This window comes from Gigantopelta aegis, chromosome 12 (genome assembly GCF_016097555.1).
Source record: "Gigantopelta aegis isolate Gae_Host chromosome 12, Gae_host_genome, whole genome shotgun sequence".
Taxonomy (NCBI): domain Eukaryota; kingdom Metazoa; phylum Mollusca; class Gastropoda; order Neomphalida; family Peltospiridae; genus Gigantopelta; species Gigantopelta aegis.
In genome coordinates, this window is record NC_054710.1 from 24,120,136 (window position 1) to 24,140,837 (window position 20,702).

Genomic DNA, 20,702 nt, shown 5'->3' on the forward strand with positions numbered 1-20,702 from the left:
TATCGCTTTACTAAAGTTAAAAAAAACAGGTACCAAATAGCTTCCCGCTGAATCAAATCTGTTAACGCCACACTTCCTCAGATTGGTGATAAATGTGTGTTGGTTGTTAAAAAAGAATTCTGGGCAAATGCAATTTTATTTCATCTAGTACCACTGAGTCAAGTAGCTTTGTGCTTGGAATATGTATAGCGTACCTGTAAATAAAACCCTCCTAAAATTGTGTGCGATACTAGGGTAGTCATAGACGCTACTCGTTATCTCTGAAATGACTAGCTTGACCCCAATTTATTTTTGATTATCTTTAAGGGTGAGCGGTGGAAGTATTTATATCCGTAGTGTTTATGTTGATTGATATGCTGCAGGTAGGAGTACATATGCTACTATTGTCGTCAATGGGATTTGTTTTGGTAGTGTACACCCTATTGCGAACCAATGGTCGTGTTTGCATCAGTCCGGTGTAATGTTGTAGATCATTTGTAGGGCGACTTGTAAGTGGATGTAGTAAGGCTTGCACACTGCACACCCGACTCATCAACACTGGAAGATAGTGTATTCCAAGGTGTATGACTGCGATACTCAAGCTGTTTGAGGCGGTTATCCATGATGTTTGTTCAGTTATTATACAATAATTAAATTTCGGTTACATTCATTGCAATATAACGTCATCCCATTGGTCAAGTCCTAGCAACGGATTTCTTTTTCTTCATTTCTCGATGCATATTTAAATACCTGATGACGTCATTTCATATTAGTAATATTTCTTACTGAGCGTTATCTGTTTAACCACCAAAAACATTCAGAATAAAACATGAACTTTTAATTTTGTTATTAGTAAGTATGTTTGAAATTTAGTTATATCTATTGTCAGGTATTTCTTGTTTATGTTCATCGGGGTACGAACAAAAAAAATCATTTGTAAAGTATGTGAGAAAGACTTTGCCATTTCACACAGTTTGCGGATTATTTTTTTCGGTTCATACCTCAATGAACGTAAAAGATGTAACAGACAAACCTTAATTAGCGAACTTTCCCTTTTATTATCTAATGCAATTTTTGTGCGGATCGTTGTCAGATTTAATAGGTAACAAAGACAAATACTGATATGAAAAATTAAATGACCTATATTGAAGATATGTAATGTAAAAATTAAACATACAGACACATGCACACACATATGAGTTTGTGTGTGTGTGTGTACGTGTCCACATACAGACACATGCACACACATACACACGGGGCGGGGTGAGTTTGTGTGTGTGTGTGTACGTGTCCACATACAGACACATGCACACACATACACACGGGGCGGGGTGAGTTTGTGTGTGTGTGTACGTGTACGTGTTTGCATATATATATATATATATATATACGTGTCCACATACAGACACATGCACACACATACACACGGGGCGGGGTGACGTATACGTGTCCACATACAGACACATGCACACACATACACACGGGGCGGGGTGAGTTTGTGTGTACGTGTACGTGTCCACATACAGACACATGCACACACATACACACGGGGCGGGGTGAGTTTGGTGTGTGTGTGTGTACGTGTCCACATACAGACACATGCACACACATACACACGGGGCGGGGTGAGTTTGTGTGTGTGTGTGTACGTGTCCACATACAGACACATATCTACACACGGGGCGGGTGAGTTTTGTGTGTGTGTGTTGTACGTGTCCACATACAGACATGCATATGTGTGCATGTCCATATACAGATACACATGCACACACATACACACGGGGCGGGTGTGGTTTGTTTGTGTGTGTGTGTGTACGTGTCCACATACAGACACATGCACACAACACACACGGGGCGGGGTGAGTTTGTGTGTGTGTGTGTGTGTACGTGTCCACATACAGACACATGCACACACATACACACGGGGCGGGGTGAGTTTGTGTGTGTGTGTGTACGTGTCCACATACAGACACATGCACACACATACACACGGGGCGGGGTGAGTTTGTGTGTGTGTGTGTACGTGTATGTGTTTGCATATATATATAAGAATATATATATATATATATATATGTGTAAACACATACACATACACACGGGGCGGGGTGTGTTTGTGTGTGTGTGTGTGTACGTGTACGTGTATGTGTTTGCATATATATATATATATATATATATATATATATATATATATATATATATATATATATATGTAAACACATACACGTACACACACACAAACATCCCCCACCCTGCCCACACACACAACACAATGGGGAGGTTCAACAGTTAGGTAAGATATCAGCGATAATAATGTGTCATATGATGCGGTACAGTTAGAGTGAAAGGAAGAATTATAGAGGTCTATTACCTTGCATCGACTGTGATCAGTGTGTCATCTTTTGCTGAAACATAAAAATCAACACCATCATCATCATCATCATTATGGGCGCCGCCGTCGTCATCATCTTGTTAATAATTTTTAATAATAAATTATTATTAAAAATGTAGCTTGGTTTCCTATAAGAATTACTGTTGCAAACAATGTACTTTCTATAATTATAGCACAGTAAAATTAGTTTTGTATTTTATGTCACTTAAAGAGACATTCCTGAGTTTGCTGCAATTTTTAAGATATCATCGACTAACAGAGATCTTTTTGACGACTGTAATTACATATCAAATACATTTTGCTGCATAACATATTAGTGGCTGTATATTAAACGTGTATCTGATCGTTCTAATATTTGTACTAGGTTAAATTTCATTATATTTCCTAAACATAAAAAAATTAAAATATAAAAATCATACGTACGAAATTATTTGAAGACAAAATCCAGTTTGGGCTTCTTACAAATATTAAGACAACCAGAAACACATTGAATATTCACACACTGATATTCTAAACAAGAAAATATATTTAATATGTGAGTTTCATCGTAGACATATTTTATTAGTCAGAAACATCTTACAATGCAGCAAACTCGGGAATGTCCCTTTAAATACCATAACTTCTTTTCTTCTTGTGTGGTCATTTTCGTTTTGCATGTTTCATACCTGTGACATTTCTTAGTTTTTTGTAAGGACTATTTTCTTTTATTGTCTGTGAGTGTCTTTCTTTTTTATTAGGCTGCTGAGAATGGAATGACCAGCTGCTGTTGGAAGGTAGCCATTCTGCATTTATTGATTTATACTGGATGGTGTTTTCGTTTGAATTTATGTAAAGGTTAGTCTAACTTAATATATCAAACACATATTACATTAATATTTCCTAAATATAATGCAATAAATTTAATAAAAATTATAAACAGTAACATTAGTAATGTTATTAGTAGTGTTGAAGAAAAACGTGTAAGTTGGGTATTCTGCTTAATATTTAAAGTAACGTATTTATTATTAAAGTTATCCCCTTTATATTGTACATGTTTGTTTGTTTTCATTTGAGTATTTGGAATTAATAAGTGTGAAAGGGTTTGTCCTAAACTATGAATTTGATTTAATCTGTTGAAATGAAGTCATTTTAACTTTACGTTTACAATATAATCTATAAGTGACCTCGGATATGGATGAAGAGAACATCTTAAACCTCACAGGTTTGGTAATGTTATGTCTCATTTTATGGTATCAACTAGTAGTAACAGTATTTTTACTATAATTATTGTACATTGAACTATTTTGTCATTCATATTGGCCAGAATATTACATGTCATGTTCATATGTTAAGTATGGTAAGATTAATTTGTACACTTTAGATATTCATACAGTTTAGATATTCGTATGTCATTAATGTTTCAAATGAATGATTGTATGTATTTCTTATTATTTTTTCCTCAATGTATTATATATATATATATATGTATATACACACACACAGCAGTATATATATAATAGTATTGTTTTGACATGAATTGTTGTAAATACACATATTTTGAGTGATAATGATTATACTGTATATGTATTACTCTTATTTATTATTGTAGAAATAGGTTTTGTCAGTCTCCGTGATCTACAATAAACTGTACAATGCTACATAACTGGTTGCTATCATTTCCTACACTAAGCACCATGTTACATTACCAAATGATTGACATCCAATACTGATGGTATTTTTAAAGTAATCTAGTCGTGTCGTTAAACAAAACACATATATTTTCTTTATGTAGCTTCCGTTATCAACGATACGTGTAAATGTACACGCAAGTGTGCATAAAATAATGTTTCACGTACGGAACTATTTAAGCTTTTTTAACAAATACTATAAACCATATTAGGTATTATATATATTTAGAAAGGAACTCCCTCTTAATCCTGGAATAGCTCATATTTGTTTTCCTAATTACTACATCTTTTGCAAACCTCGTTTCGTCTTGCAGTAAACGACTGCACCTCCAATAAACAGCGACAGGAAAATAACTACTCCTATCACAGCAGCCACAATAGCTTATCACATGACTATCTTCGGCTGTGGCCACTCCTGAAAGTAAACAGAATGGATTATGTGTTTACAATGACATTAGCTGTTTGGCATAAAACTATCTTGGGTTACTCTGAAACTAAACGAAATGGATTATTGGTATACAATGATATTAGCTGTTTGTCAGACAACCTTTCTTGGAATGCTCCTGAAATTAAACGAAATTGATTAGTTGTATAGGATGACCCCTGCACGTGCTGTAACCTCACCGTGGTGTAGGGGTGTAACATTCTCTTTGAGAATGGCTAATACATCACAAATTCCCTTGTTTTCTTCGAGATACAATTGAAATTTTGAGTAAAAGTCAGTATCTATCTGTGATATTAGTATTTTTGCACTGTTTTTTTATTTAAATCTTGAATTTTTATATTGATGTTGATCATCACTTTATTTGTGTGCATTACCATAGTTTGACACCCAATAGCTGATGTATTTTTCGTGCTGGGGTGTCGTTAAACATTCATCCATTAGCATTGTATAGGATGACATTATCTCTTTGTTAGACAACTTATATTGGGTTACTACTGAAATTAAATAATGGATTATTTCTATAGAATGGCATTCATTAGCTGTTTATGAAAGGACTATCATGCGTTATTCCTGAAACTAAATGAAATTAGTTGTTTGTATAGCATGACACTAACTGTTTGCATATTAGTGCATTATTTTGATTTTACTTTTTAATGTATTTATTATTTATTTATTTGTTTACTTGTTTACTTATTTATTTATTTTATATATGTTTATATTTTTTGGAAAACCGTGTATCTGACGTCACACGTTCTTACGATGTAAATGATAAATGAGTTATTCCATTTTCTACAAATATTAGAAACCATAGAGGAACTGACCTCAGATTAAATAACTTTCAAAGTAATTATATATCAAATTTTGGTTAATCTACAAACCTGTAACACACTTAGATCACGTTTTTATAAAATAGAGTGAAAAAGCAGGTTTTGCATCGATAAACACCATGGGAATCCCCGTGACTCAATTACGTGAAATAATTTTGAAAGTTAGTATTCTGATGTCACCGGTAGATGTCGCTCGAAGTACAGGAATGCCTACGTCACGACCAATTTCCCAGAGTGCACACAGACTTGCGGTGTGTTCCTTTCACCTCTCCTGGACATGTTCCAACTGTTCTGTCCTGGACAGCGAAAGGAATGCGTTTGGAACAGGAAGTTACTTCACCAACATAGGTGCTTCTGTTGAGGAAGTGGTTGCTGCAGCAATCATGATACTTGAATCGGAATAAGACGACAATGATAGTCCGTCACTGACCATGTTGAAATAATGATAGTCTGTTACTGACCATGTTGAAATAATAAATTGTATATATTTTGTATAAACCGCAATTAGCCTACATTTGCTATTCGGCACCGGGTACCAGTGCCTGACCTATTGTTATTAGCAATTATATGCACCGTTTATTATTGTTGGTAGTAGTAGTAGCAGCAGTAGTAGTAGTAATAGTAGTAGTAGTAGTAGTAGTGGTAGTGGTAGTGGTAGTGGTAGTAGTAGTAGTAGTAGTAGTAGTAGTAGTAGTAGTAGTAGTAGTACAGTCCGTAGGAACCAGGGGTGGGGAGGCACTGCCCCTCCCCAGGACGAAAATGTAAGGGGTTTGTTTTGTCCTACTTCTATTTAAATAAAGGTAACAATATAACTTGTGTCCCCCCCCCCCCCCTACCACCACCACCACCGAAGGTTGTATCCCCTCTCCAGATATCGTAAGGCTTAGCAAAATTATTGGTTTTAAAGGTTTGTAACGTTTTGTATTGAGATACTTACTTGTCTGAAGTTTATTGTTAATGAAAATGTTCTCGAACTGTGAGGACAATCTCACAAATGAACGACAAGCAAACGACAACAAATCGGATGTTGATTGGCCCGAATTTTGCACGAGAAAACTAACCGAACGGAGTTGGAAGCATAACGCAGTTAGGGACATTGACGATATTGTTATTTCCACAACACTTTTACTTTTTTTCTTACGTGAAACCAGACAGAAATTATTTACAAAGACATTTGTGTAGGAGGATGGGACCTCACAAAGCAGACGGCAACAAATCGGAACCATTCATGACACAAAATATCTAACTTTGAAGCACAATTGTTACAGGTTCCACTGCGAAACGTCACTGTGTGTGTCGTTACGCATTCGTTTCCAGTATTCAACATAAAATAAACGCTTTAAATTGCAGACTACAGTCAGTCAGAACAATGATGTCGCCTGTTGGACTGGTGGTTATATTCTTTAACTAGTCCTTGTGATTTATTTACTCGCATTTGGCTAGCTAATTAGTAATTTCTGGCTGCACCACGTCAGCGACTGACACAGGTGGAGTAAGTCCTGGACAGTGTGCCCATTCACTCTATTGCTGGAATGATAACGGCCACGTGGTATGCCAATGTCTGTGACGTTGAAACGGGAAGATCACCTCTAAAAATAGATTACACCTTGTCTGCTCAACGTTTTTTTTTCTCAGACGCGCGTGCGTTTTTAAGAAATACGAAAAATGCATTTTGTGGTATTACAAACACCAGGATTACCAGGATTAACAAGAAACACTTCAGGTGAATGGAAATGTATATTCTAAATAATAAAATGTAAGTAAAGTGCAATTTTATTTGTGGCAAAATGGGTTTAATAGCAAAAAACCAACGGTGTAATGGTTAACAACTAGGGCGTGTCCCCTTTAATAAAGAAATATTGATTTATAGTAAAGGCAATTTTAAAACATTAAATGAATTAATAAATAATGCTTAGAAATATCGATAAAGTTTGTGATTCGTTTCAATTATATTAAAACCCCTACAAATGAATGCAAATATTCGACCAAACGATAAACCGTGGTTTAACAGTATACTAAGGGAAAGAAAAATACTATATAAGAAAGCTTTACATTAAAAAAAGATAGACAGACGAATACAAATATAAAGACCCCCCCCCCCCCCCCCCCCCCCAAATAAAAAAAAAAAAAAAAAAAAGAAGAAAAAAAAAAAAAAAAAAAAATAGAGAAAGAATTTACTAAAATAACCCATCATTAAATAGTAAACTAACAGAATTATACTCTGGAAATCAAACAAACTATGGGCAATATATTAATTTGTTAAAGAAATGTTCAAAACCTCAAACTATTATACCGCCGCTGAGAAAAATCGCAGATAATTTGGTTTCATGTTTCACAGAGTTCGAAAAAGCTGAAGAATTAAACACATTCCCAAAACTAGAGACGGTAACACTACTCACCAACGAGCTTTTAATCCATGATTAAAGTCGACGACAGTCACATTTTGGACCTTTGTTTTGGCTTCGTACACATTGAAACATATCCAAAGGTAATTTTGTGATATATGATATATTTGACAAAAGGTACTTTTTATTTCTTTCATCTTTTAAAACTTAAAATTAATATTTTGTCCAGAATTATGAAAAAAAAAATAATAATACCGACTTGGAAACAGCGTTGTCTGCTTGTTATGAGAATCTGACAGGGGTCAAGGTTAGTAGACTAGTTTTATTTTAATGTGGCGAAGCATTGTAATAATATAGCTAATTTTGAATTTAAATGACGTCAGTATTCCAATGACGTCACTTTTCATCTCCTTACAATAGCCAAAAACTCTGTACATGACGTTTCCTTTTTAAGAATATTGGAAAAATTCCAATGCAAAATTGCTATTGATTTTGTTTTAACATTACTAATGCACCTGAATGTGTTTGAACAAAATGTTGTGATTACAAATTGTACCTTTTACGAAATATGGATTTCTAGTGAAATTATGGTAAATATGTTATATTTCACCCGTAGAAAACTTGGATGAACTGACAACCGGATTATTCAGTTGAACGATGATTTATGGAGGAATATTTAATATAAACTTTAACTTTTCAACAACGAGTAATTTCATTAACATCAATAAAAGAAAACACACCGATGGCAACAGATATTGAGTGAACAATTCATGACATTTTTCTTCGTTGATAAAATTGACACGCTGAAGGTTTTTTGACGTATTACGAACACATTAAATATTACATTGTTCGTGAATTTTAGCTATTACGTTGTCTTTAAAAGACATTTCAAACAATATCGTTAAAATTATAACTAACTTTTCATTCATTCTTTCTTATTTCTGTTTATTGTTTAGAACTATATTCCTTTGTGTAATAATTGGTGGTCCATCGGCCCGCGCAGTAACACAACTGACCTAGTTGTGTAAATTGAAAAATTTCCGTCATTTGCTAGCATATATAGGGTATGTAATAAATACAAAACTACATATATGTGTTTTTCTAAATTCTGTATTCCACGAGTGTATTTCCTGCGGCATCGGGGTTATCTGCAGGAAATACACTCGTGGAATACAGAAATCAGAAAACCACATTCATGTGTATATATATATACATCCAAATATTTTGACTTAAAAGCCCCCAGCGTAATCTCCACAGTGAAGGCTGGGAGAAAAGATGCTCTTTTGCCCCACAACTTAATGTATGCTAGTGCAAATCGGTTGGAAAAACCCCGTTGTCTTTCACAACGCGATATACGTTAACTCCGTTTTTATACAAAACGCGATGTATCCATTCGATCAAAATGGCAGCGCCCATACCACAGGCCTACATTTTCTATTTTATTCTGGAACTTGAATGATTCTGAGCTGCTGGAAATTGCTGAATTGATTGAAGAATTGACAACTTCCAAATTTATATAAAACAGCACAAAGCTAAAAGGCTGCAGTGAGTTTGAAAAGGTGACTTATGTCAATTGTACACGGAATCGTGCAAAATTCGTAACACATAAATCAATAATCATTTATGTTAATGAGATAATAAAGTTAATTAAGATTAATCAATTAATTTATTTATATACGAGAATTATTGACAATGACATGAGCAAATATATATATATAAAGTGTATATTTATCTCTACATGATTGAGCACTATATAATAGCGTCTTTAACTCGAAATACTATATCATATATAAAAGTGTATGTATATCTCTACATGACAGGCTTGAGCACTCTATAAAAACTAGCGTCTTTCAACTCGACTAAACGACTACTATATATATATATATATATATATACACGGCCTTGCATAAAGAACTATATATCTATATCTATATCTATATCTATATATATATATATAGGTTCGACACGGCCTTGCATAAAGAACTATCTCTACCTGTTTTCTGTGTAGACTAACATCTATATCTATATATATATATATATATATATATGTTCGACACGGCCTTGCATAAAGAACTATCTCTACCTGTGTTCTATGTAGACTAACATCTATATCTATATCTATATATATATATGTTCGACACGGCCTTGCATAAAGAACTATCTCTACCTGTTTTTTATGTAGACTAACAGTGCTCAAACCTTCTTCCTCATTAATTTAGATTTTTCCTTCTCCAAATGCTGTTTAGGTAATATAATGTTAAGCATAATAATGTTTTCTAATTTTATGTTAATATTTTCATGATTTAGCAATATTTTTGTTATGTCTGGTTTTGTATAAAACAACTGAAAATAGGGATATATCGCGTTTGGAAACAAAATATATTAATATAATTATATTTATCATAAAATAAGAGGAATATTATATTTTCTGTTATATGGCTTCAGACGTATGATTAAAGGGACATTCCCGAGTTTGCCTCATTGTAAGATGTTTCCGACTAATAACATATTTCTACGATTAAACTTACATATTAAATATATTTTCTTGTTTAGAATATCAGTCTCTGTATATTCAATGTGTTTCTGGTCGTCTTAATATTTGTAAGAAGCCCAAACTGGATTTTGTCTTCATATAATTTCGTACGTACGAAAAAAATCTCTTTTGTTAGAAAATAAAATAAAATTTAACCAAGTACAAATATTAGAACGATCAGAAACACGTTTAGTATACAGCCACTTATGCAGAACATTATATTTGATATGTAATTACAGTCGTCAAAAAGTCTCTGTTAGTCGATAACATCTTAAAAATTGCAGCAAACTCAGGAATGTCCCTTTAAGGACCACATAGATATTGAGAGAGGAAACCCTCTGTCGCCACTCCATGGGCCACTCATCGGTATTAATATAACATGAGCATTGAGGTTTATCTTTAACACATGGTGACAAATGGACAAATCGCAATAAAAATGTATGTAATTCAGCTTACGCTATGTTTTCTGTTGCAATGAAATAATAATACTTTTTGGATCGACAAATACTAAAGCAAATATACACACCTTTTCTTCGCCCAGTACTTGACTATGCATCCCTGAAGTTTTTGATGGGTGGTCAGTAATATATTATATAACGTTAGAAAAGGTTTAACTTGAAGCAGAAAGGATAATAACAGTTATTCCATTGTGCACGTCTAGACACTCGTTATATTTAGAAACAGGTTTGGAAACACCCTGAATGCCGAAAGGCCCCACATGTTTATACAGTGTTCAAAAATTGAATGGTATGGCTCTGGACTTCGTAGTCAGCAGCCTGTCACCTACAGATTAATGAAGTGTCTATTATAGTCTGATAAACCAAACCTTTGTTTCTATTACATTTCCTTCATATGTTGTTAAAAATGTCATTTGTGCATTCAACAATTGATATTTTGAATAATTTCAAAGCGGAAATACGAAAAAGATTATCTTCTTTTTTTTAAAAGAAGCAGCATCATCGAATACATACATTGTTCCCTCACTGCACTCACGCGAAAATCGAAAAATAAAATGATTTACTTACAAGACCATCACATGCCTGTTTTAAAATAGGTGTAGATATGCCCTCCCCCATTTGATAAAATATAAAGAACGTTTCATTTCGTCTAATCTCTGTGGAATGCAATTAGATAAGAAATACAAGTATGGTTCTTTGGTTACTTTGGTCATAGAAACAATAATGCATTCGTTTTGTCAGCACAAGTGTTTAATACATCCTTCAGGAACTGTTTCTAGTACCGTCATTGGTAAATATTAAATCTTCGCTAACTTGAATAAGTCAAATCTCTTAGTACCTTCCCGAATTACTGTTGTTTTCACTAACCTTTAGAAGTAAACTTTTAATACCTTTCTGGGAAACAATTATTTTTCCTGGCTTGTTTAAATATATGTTCTAATATTATCATGTGTAAATGAGACATTTTCATCTACTTGTTTCAATAATTTTAATACCTTACTTGGTATATGTTATCTTAACTAACTTGTTTAAAATAAATGTTCAGATATCTTCCTGAGTAAGTGTTAAATGTTCACTAATTTCTTTTAGTCACTTTACTAATACTTTCCAGACAAATTGTGATGTTTTCTAATTCATTTAAATCAATTTTTAATACCTTCTTGACTATTATCTTTACTAACTTGTAATAATATCTTCATGCGAAAGTGTTAAATATTCTCTAACTTGTTTAATTAACAGTTTTTCTTACATACCCGTTGGTGAGAACATCATGCAGTAGTTTTTATCACCACATGTGCTGTTAAAACATGCATGCTTGTTAATAATTTCAAGACATATGACTGGCTGCTCCTTGCTGATGACCAGGTCGCCAATGCCATGCAGCCAATGAAAAACAACAAAGTGGAACTATATTACACTGTGACGTATAGTTAACCTACCACTCATGTGTCTGTGACGCGTATGTTCGCTACAAGTGTAACGGGTGTAAAAAAAAAAGCATTTTTGTCGAAAAAGAGTTTAAAATTTGCTTAAAACCTGTTTTTTGAGGACATGTGAGAAATAGAATATACATTCATGTCCGTTAGATACGACTAACGGCCACTCATGTATTATCTCTATAATATAATACCTCCTGTTTCCTGTGTAAGTGCTATGTCCTCTATTAGATCTCTTGATACATTGTTAGAGACAACGATATGGTAGATTCCAAAGTCCTCCTTCTGGATACTAATTAAGGTGAGCGTTCCTTTATATGACATGCCAGATGTATCATCGTATGAACTCCTGTTTTGAAGTGTCTTATTTTTTCCATCTGTTAGTTTATACCACTTGAATGAAAATGGTGCTGGATTTGCAATCACTGATATTTCCATAGTAACTGTACTATCTACAGCCGCGGAATATTTTTGTTTGAACTGTACTCGATCGTCTAATCTTGGTGAACCTGGAAAAGAAAATATTGAATGGGTGAACCTGTGATAATGACCATATAATATCTTAACTATAGTATCCCACACTGAATCACAATGAAATACATGTGTATATATGTATGTATGTATGTATGTATGTAGGCGTGTGTGTGTGTGTGTGTGTGTGTTGCTTTTGAAAATAAGCCTTTACTCAATCAAATAAAGGAATGAATTAATGAATGAATGTATGTTTAACGACACCCCAGCACGAAAAATACATCGCCTATTTGGGTGTCAAACTATGGTAATGGAAAAAAAATAAAAAATAAAGGATTAACATCGACCAATCAATTCTTGTATTTTTATGACATTTCGTAAACGAAACAGGTACCAATCGTACATGTCTTCAACCCACGAACCATTATCCCTGTATAACATATTTAATAATGTTTTTAAGAACATATTTACATATTTACGTGTATTTGTTGTTTTTAATAATAATAATTACAATGCATTAATTATTTAAATGTTATTCAGTCATCAGTTAATATTAAGTAGTGGGACATTTTACGTCATTTTGGAAAAGGAGATAAGTCATGACAATTAGATACAACGGCAATTTCAATTTAACGACAAAGTGACCCAGGGAAAAATGTGGTCGTTGTAACAAGATCTGACACAAACACACTCACTCTCTCTCTCTCTCTCTCTCTCTCTCTCTCTCTCTCTCTCTCTCTCTCTCTCTCTCTCTCTCTCTCTCTGTGTGTGGGGTGGGGGTGGGGGGGGGGGGTGGGGGTGGGGGTGGGGGGGGGGGGGGGGGGGGGTACCGTTGCAGCAGCGATGGTATGTATGTGTGTGTGTGTGTGTGTGTGTGTGTGTGTGTACCTTCGTGCTTGTATGTTTTGTGTGTGTGTCCAGTGCCTGATCTAGAAAATCCATTGAGTGGAGACAATAACATGTGACAATAACACGTTCCCGAAGTGATTCCTCGGATTCTCCAAAGTATATATCTCTGACAAAATTTAGGAGCGGGGTGGATCATGCGCATCCCCTCGTAGATCCGCCACTGGTGTGTGTGTGCACAGCAAAGAACAAATGCATATTGATACTTACACAGAACACTGAGTAAAACAGTTTTGTTAGATGTCGAGATGTTATTATGTTCGGCTACACATGTGTACTTCTCAGAATCCAGACATCCAGTCGCGTTCAACGTATACTCAGCCACTGTAGAGTTTTTCTCTTCATTCAGAACTGTTGAGTCGGTCAACAGTTTGATGTCAGAGCGTGGATTACCGTCAACTTGGCATCTCAGAGTCACGTTAACCCCCTCGTTGACTGTAAGGTTTGTAGGCTGATTGTTCAACGTCAAGCTGCTAATTGAAGCTCCGTCTGAAAATACACACACTGAGTGTAAACGGTTCAATGGGGAGGTGTAAGGCTATTGCATTGTATTGATCTTAAAGGGATTTATTTCAATGGACGAATGGATGAATGAATGAATGAACAAATGGATGAATGAATGAATGAATGAATGAATGAACGAATGCACGAATTAATGAATGTTTAACGACACCGTAGCACGAAAAATACATGCGCTATTGGGTGCCAAACTATGATAAATGCAACAATAATGTGATGAGAAGATTTTATTTCAATGTCACTCATCATTAAAGGACATGTCTGAAGGTACATAGGCCTACGTCGAGGGTTAAAGGTTCATGGGGAGGCCATTTTGCTAAAATTAACTTAAAAAGATATATTGATGCCCATCGCCATTAGAAGAAAAAAAAAATGTCTCAGCTTGCTGTGTTGTTTTGGTATTGTTTATTGTTTTTGTTTGTATTTGTGGGGTTTATATTTATAGTTTTTGTTGTAATTCTTATTTGTTTGTGTGTGTGTGTGTGTGTGTGTGTGTGTATATGTGTGTGTGTGTGTGTGTGTGTGTGTTTTAATTATTGTTTTGTGTGTGTTTTGTGGAGTGTTTTTTTGTTTGTTTCATTTTTGTTTTATTCTTATTAGTTTTATTTCATAGATTTACATAGATTACACATGCATTATTTTCTTTATATGGACCAAGTTATCAAACCTGTTATTAGACAGACACTTTTTTTAAGGTTACTAAAAACAAGTATAGGTCTATAAAATATTGTGAAGAAAACGAATTTATTACATGACTACGAACTTAAAAGATTGACTTTATTCCTTTTATTTTACACAGATTTTAATATTTTACCAAATGTTTTCAGGTCTCTATATGGTGTTACATACATGTCTAAGTATTGCAAAAACAAAGATTTAGGGTTTCGGAACAAGATTGAATAAAAACTATCATCCACCCACTACCACTATCACCACCACCACCACCACCACCACCACCCCCCCCCCCCCGCCCTGCCTCCAAAAAAAAAAAAAAAAAAAAAAAAAAAAAGAAAGAAAGAAAGAAAAAAAAAGAAATGCTTTATTTAACGACTCACTCAACATATTTTATTTACGGTTATATGGCGTCAGACATATGGTTAAGGACCACACATATTTTGAGAGCAAACCCGCTGTCGCCACTTTATGGGCTACTCTTTCCAATTAGCAGCAAGGGATCTTTTATTTGCGCTTCACACAGACAGGATAGCAAAAACCATGGCCTTCGTTGAACCAGTTATGGATCACTGGTCGGTGCAAGTGCTTTACACCTACCCATTGAGCCTTGCGGAGCACTCACTCAGGGTTTGGAGTCGGTATCTGGATTAAAAATCCCATGCCTCGATTGGGATGCGAACCCAGTACCTACCAGCCTGTAGACCGATGGCCTAACCACGACGCCACCGAGGCCGGTAGGTTCACGGGGAGGTCACTTTGCTAAAATTAACTTTAAAAATATATTGATGCCCATCGCCATTATAAAAAATAAACAAATAAACAATAAATAAATGTCTCAGCTGTTTTTGTTTGTATTTGTGGGTTTTATATTTATATTTTTTATTGTAATTTTTATTTGGTGTGTGTGTGTGTGTGTGTGTGTGTGTGTATGTGTGTGTGTGTGTGTTTTATTATTATTATTGTGTGTGTGTTTTGTGGTGCGTCTTTTCGTTTATTTTATTTTTGTTTTATTATTATTAGTTTTAATTCGTAGCGTTATATAGACTATACGGACCACGCTATCAAACCTGTTATTAGGCAGACACATTTTAATGTTACTAAAACAAGTATCGGTCTATAAAATATTGTGAATTCATGCGAACTTAAAATTTTAACTTTAGTTCTTTCATTTTACACTGATATGATTATTTCCAGGTCTCCAAATGGTGATACATACGTTATAGTAGTATTGCAAACACAAACATTTAGGTTTTTCTCGGAACAGGATTGGGCAAAAACACCTTCCCTCCCCTCCCCCCCCCCCCAAAAAAAATAATAAATATTAATCTGAGCGATGAAACTGGTCTCCGTAATCAAAGCATATTTCCAGGGGCGTAGCGTGATCTGGACCTGGGAGGGGGGGTCGAATATGAACCAAGTGGACCTTTTTCTATTTTGTTTTGCACCGCCAGAAACCCCATATGTATACACATTTGCTTCAGCGGTTCGTCGGACCCCCCCCCCCCCCCAGCCTACGCCCCTGATTTCTGCACAAGGAAGAACCCAATGGTTTTTTTTTAGACAAAGTCGTGTTTCATTCCATAAATCTTCTTGTAACGCCTGCTGCCATTCATAAGATATATATTTTTGTTTAATGCTTGTAACTGCCTCGTATCAAACCATTGTTATGTCTTTTGATGGATGGATGGATGTATGAATCAATACTCTATCTGTCTGTCTATTTCTATATATCTATCTACGAGCTAAGAAACCTGACAGTCATCATTTTTTAATTAAGGTATTATGGCATCGCGTATATTGTTGAGAACCACAAAAGGAAAGTAAAGAAATGCTTTATGTAACAACTCACCAAACACATGATTTAGCAATATTTTTGTTTTGTCTGGGTTTTTTTATAAAACAACTGAAAATAGGGATGTATCGCGTTTGGAAACAAAATATATTAATATAATTATATTTATCATAAAATAAGAGGAATATGATATTTTCTGTTATATGGCTTCAGACGTATGATTAAAGGGACATTCCCGAGTTTGCCTCATTGTAAGATGTTTCCGACTAATAAAAAATGTCTACGATTAAACTTACATATTAAATATATTAGCTTGTTTAGAATATCAGTCTCTGTATATTCAATGTGTTTCTGGTCGTCTTAATGTTTGTAAGAAGCCCAAACTGGATTTTGTCTTCATATAATTTCATATAATTTCGTACGTACGAAAAAAATCTCTTTTTTTAGAAAATAAAATGAAATTTAACAAAGTACAAATATTAGAACGATCAGAAACACGTTTAGTAGACAGCCATTAATATTTTATGCAGAACAATTTATTTGATATGTAATTACAGTCGTCAACAAGTCTCTGTTAGTCGATAACATCTTAAAAATTGCAGCAAACTCATGAATGTCCCTTTAAGGACCACATAGATATTGAGAGAGGAAACCCTCTGTCGCCACTCCATGGGCTACTCATCGGTATTAATATAACATGGGCATTTAGGTTTATCTTTAACACATGGTGACAAATGGACAAATCGCAATTATGTTTTCTAATTTTCTGTTTGAAATATAATACTTTTTGGATTACTAAAGCAAATATACACACCTTTTCTTCGCCCAGTACTTGACTATGCATCCCTGAAGTTTAGGATGGGTGGTCAGTAATAGATTATATAACGTTAGAAAAGGTTTATCTTGAAGCAGAAAGGATAATAACAGTTATTCCATTGTGCACATCTAGAAACTCGTTATATTTAGAAACAGCTTTGGAAACACCCTGCATGCCGAAAGGCCCCACATGTTTATACAGCGTTCAAAATATTGAATGGTATGGCTCTGGACTTCGTAGTCAACCGCCTGCCACCTACAGATTAACGAAGTGTCTATTATAGTCTGACAAACCAAACCTTTGTTTCTATTCCATTTCCTTGATATGTTGTTAAAAGTGTCATTTGTGCATTCAACAATTGATATTTGGAATAGTTTGAAAGCGGAAATACGAAAAAAATTATCTTCTTTAAAAAAAAAAAAAAGCATCATCATCGAATACATACATTGTTCCCTCACTGCACTCACGCGAAAATCGAAAAACAAAATGATTTACTTACAAGACCACCACATGCCTGTTTAAAAATAGGTGTAGATATGCCCTCCCCCATTTGATAAAATATAAGGAACGTTTCGTCTAATCTCTGTGGAATGCAATTAGATAAGAAATACAAGCATGGTTCTTTGGTTACTTTGGTCATAGAAACAATAATACATTCGTTTTGTCAGCACAAGTGTTTAATACATCCTTCAGGAACTGTTTCTAGTACCGTCATTGGTAAATATTAAATCTCTGCTAACTTGAATAAGTCAAATCTCTTAATACCTTCCCGAATTACTGTTGTTTTCACTAACTTTTAGAAGTAAACTTTTAATACCTTTCTGGGAAACAATTATTTTTCCTGGCTTGCTTAAATATATGTTCTAATATTATCATGTGTAAATGAGACATTTTCATCTACTTGTTTCAATAATTTTAATACCTTACTTGGTATATGTTATCTTAACTAACTTGTTTAAAATAAATGTTCAGATATCTTCCTGAGTAAGTGTTAAATGTTCACTAATTTCTTTTAGTCACTTTACTAATACCTTCCAGACAAATTGTGATGTTTTCTAATTCATTTAAATCAATTTGTAATACCTTCTTGACTATTATCTTTACTAACTTGTAATAATATCTTCATGCGAAAGTGCAGCCAATGAAAAACAACAAAGTGGAACTATATTACACTGTGACGTATAGTTAACCTACCACTCATGTGTCTGTGACGCGTACGTTCGCTACAAGTGCAACGGCTGTAAAAAAAAAAACATTTTTGTCGAAAAAGATTTTAAAATTTGCTTAAAACCTGTTTTTAGAGGACATGTAAGAAATAGAATAATACATTCATGTCCGTTAGATACGACTAACGGCCACTCATGTATTATCTCTATAATATAATACCTCCTGTTTCCTGTGTAAGTGCTATGTCCTCTATTAGATCTCTTGATACATTGTTAGAGACAACGATCTGGTAGATTCCAAAGTCCTCCTTCTGGATACCAATTAAGGTGAGCGTTCCTTTATATGACATGCCAAATTTTTCATCGTATGAACTCCTGTTTTGAAGTGTCTTATTGTTCCCATCTGTTAGTTTATACCACTTGAATGAAAATGGTGCTGGATTCGCAATCACTGATATTTCCATAGTAACTGTACTATCTACAGCCGCGGAATATTTTTGTTTGAACTGTACTCGATCGTCTAATCGTGGTGAACCTGGAAAAGAAAATATTGAATGGCTGAACCTGTAATAACGACCATATAATATCTTAAGTATAGTATCCCATACTGAATCACAATGAAATACATGTGTATATATGTATGTGTAGGCGTGTGTGTGTGTGTGTGTGTGTGTGTGATGCTTTTGAAAATGAGTCTTTACTCAACCAAATAAAGGATTAACATTGACCAATCAATTATTGTATTTTTATGACATTTTGTAAACGAAACAGGTACCATTCGTACATGTCTTCAACCTACGAACTATTATCCGTGTATAACATATTTAATAATGTTTTTAAGAACATATTTATATGTACGTGTATTTGTTGTTTTTAATAATAATTGCAATGCATTAATTATTTAAATGTTATTCAGTCATCAGTTAATATTAAGTAGTGTTACGTCATTTTGGTAAAGGAGATAAGTCATGGCAGTTCGATACAACGGCAATTTCCATTTAATGACAAAGTGACCCAGGGAAAAATGTGGTTGTTGTAACAATATCTCTCTCTCTCTCTCTCTCTCTCTCTCTCTCTCTCTCTCTCTCTCTCTCTCTCTCTCTCTCTCTCTCTCTCAGTGGGGGGGGGGGGGGGATACCGTTGCAGCAGCGGCGGTATGTATGTGTATGCCATAATGCGTCTCCCTGCGTGCTTGCGTGCGTGTGTGTTCTGTGTGAGTCCAGTGCCTGATCTAGAAAATCCATTGAGTGGAGGCAATAACTCTCGCAAAATTTAAGAGGTGGGGGGGGATCATGTCCATCCCCTCGTACATCCGCCACTGGTGTGTGTGTGTGTGTGTGTGTGTGTGTGTGTGTGTGTGTGTATGCAAAAAAAAAAAATGCATATTGCTACTTACACAGAACACTGAGTAAAACAGTTTTGTTATATGACGAGATGTTATTATGTGCGGCTTCACACGTGTACTTCTCAGAATCCAGACATCCAGTCGCGTACAACGTATACTCAGCCACTGTAGAGTTTTTTTCTTCATTCAGAACTGTTGAGTCGGTCAACAGTTTGATGTCAGAGCGTGGATTAACCGTCAACTTGGCATCTCAGAGTCACGTTAACCCCCTCGTTGACTGTAAGGTGTGTAGGCTGATTGTTCAACGTCAAGCTGCTAATTGAAGCTCCGTCTGAAAATACACACACTGAGTGTAAACGGTTCAATGGGGAGGTGTAAGGCTATTGCATTGCATTGATCTTAAAGGGATTTATTTCAATGAACGAATGGATGAATGAATGAATGAATGAATGAACGAATGCACGAATTAATGAATGTTTAACGACACCCTAGCACGAAAAATGCATGAGCTATTTGGTATCAAAGTATGATAAATGCAACAATAATGTGATGAGAATATTTTGTTTCAATGTCACTCATCATTAAAGGACATGTCTGAAGGTACATAGGCCTACGTTGAGGGTTAAAGGTTCATGGGGAGGTCACTTTGCTAAAATTAACTTAAAAGATATACTGATGCCCATCGCCATTACAAAAAATAAACAATAAATAAATGTCTCAGCTTGTTTTGGTATTGTTTATTGTTTTTGTTTGTATTTGTGGGTTTTATATTTATAGTTTTTGTTGTAATTCTTAGTTTTGTGTGTGTGCGTGCGTGTGTGCGTGCGTGTGTGTGTGTGTGTGTGTTTGTCTTTAATTATTGTTTTGTGTGTGTTTTGTGGAGTGTTGTTGGTGGGTTTTTTCTCTTTTTTTTATTCTTATTAGTTTTATTT

At 34.7% G+C, this 20,702-nt stretch overlaps 1 protein-coding gene across 1 annotated transcript; it reads right to left on the reverse strand.

Moving 5' to 3' along the window:
• Window positions 1–2,347: 2,347 nt before the first annotated feature.
• LOC121386753 (limbic system-associated membrane protein-like) lies at window positions 2,348–20,033 on the reverse strand. The gene is made up of 6 exons (XM_041517755.1): window positions 19,822–20,033; window positions 18,646–18,960; window positions 13,667–13,945; window positions 12,274–12,588; window positions 4,333–4,450; window positions 2,348–2,381 (listed from the first exon to the last, which is right to left on the reverse strand). The coding sequence occupies exons 2-6, from the start codon at window positions 18,887–18,889 to the stop codon at window positions 2,372–2,374; spliced, it is 966 nt and encodes a 321-aa protein (XP_041373689.1). The 5' UTR covers window positions 18,890–18,960; window positions 19,822–20,033; the 3' UTR covers window positions 2,348–2,371.
• Between the last annotated feature and the right edge of the window lie 669 nt (window positions 20,034–20,702).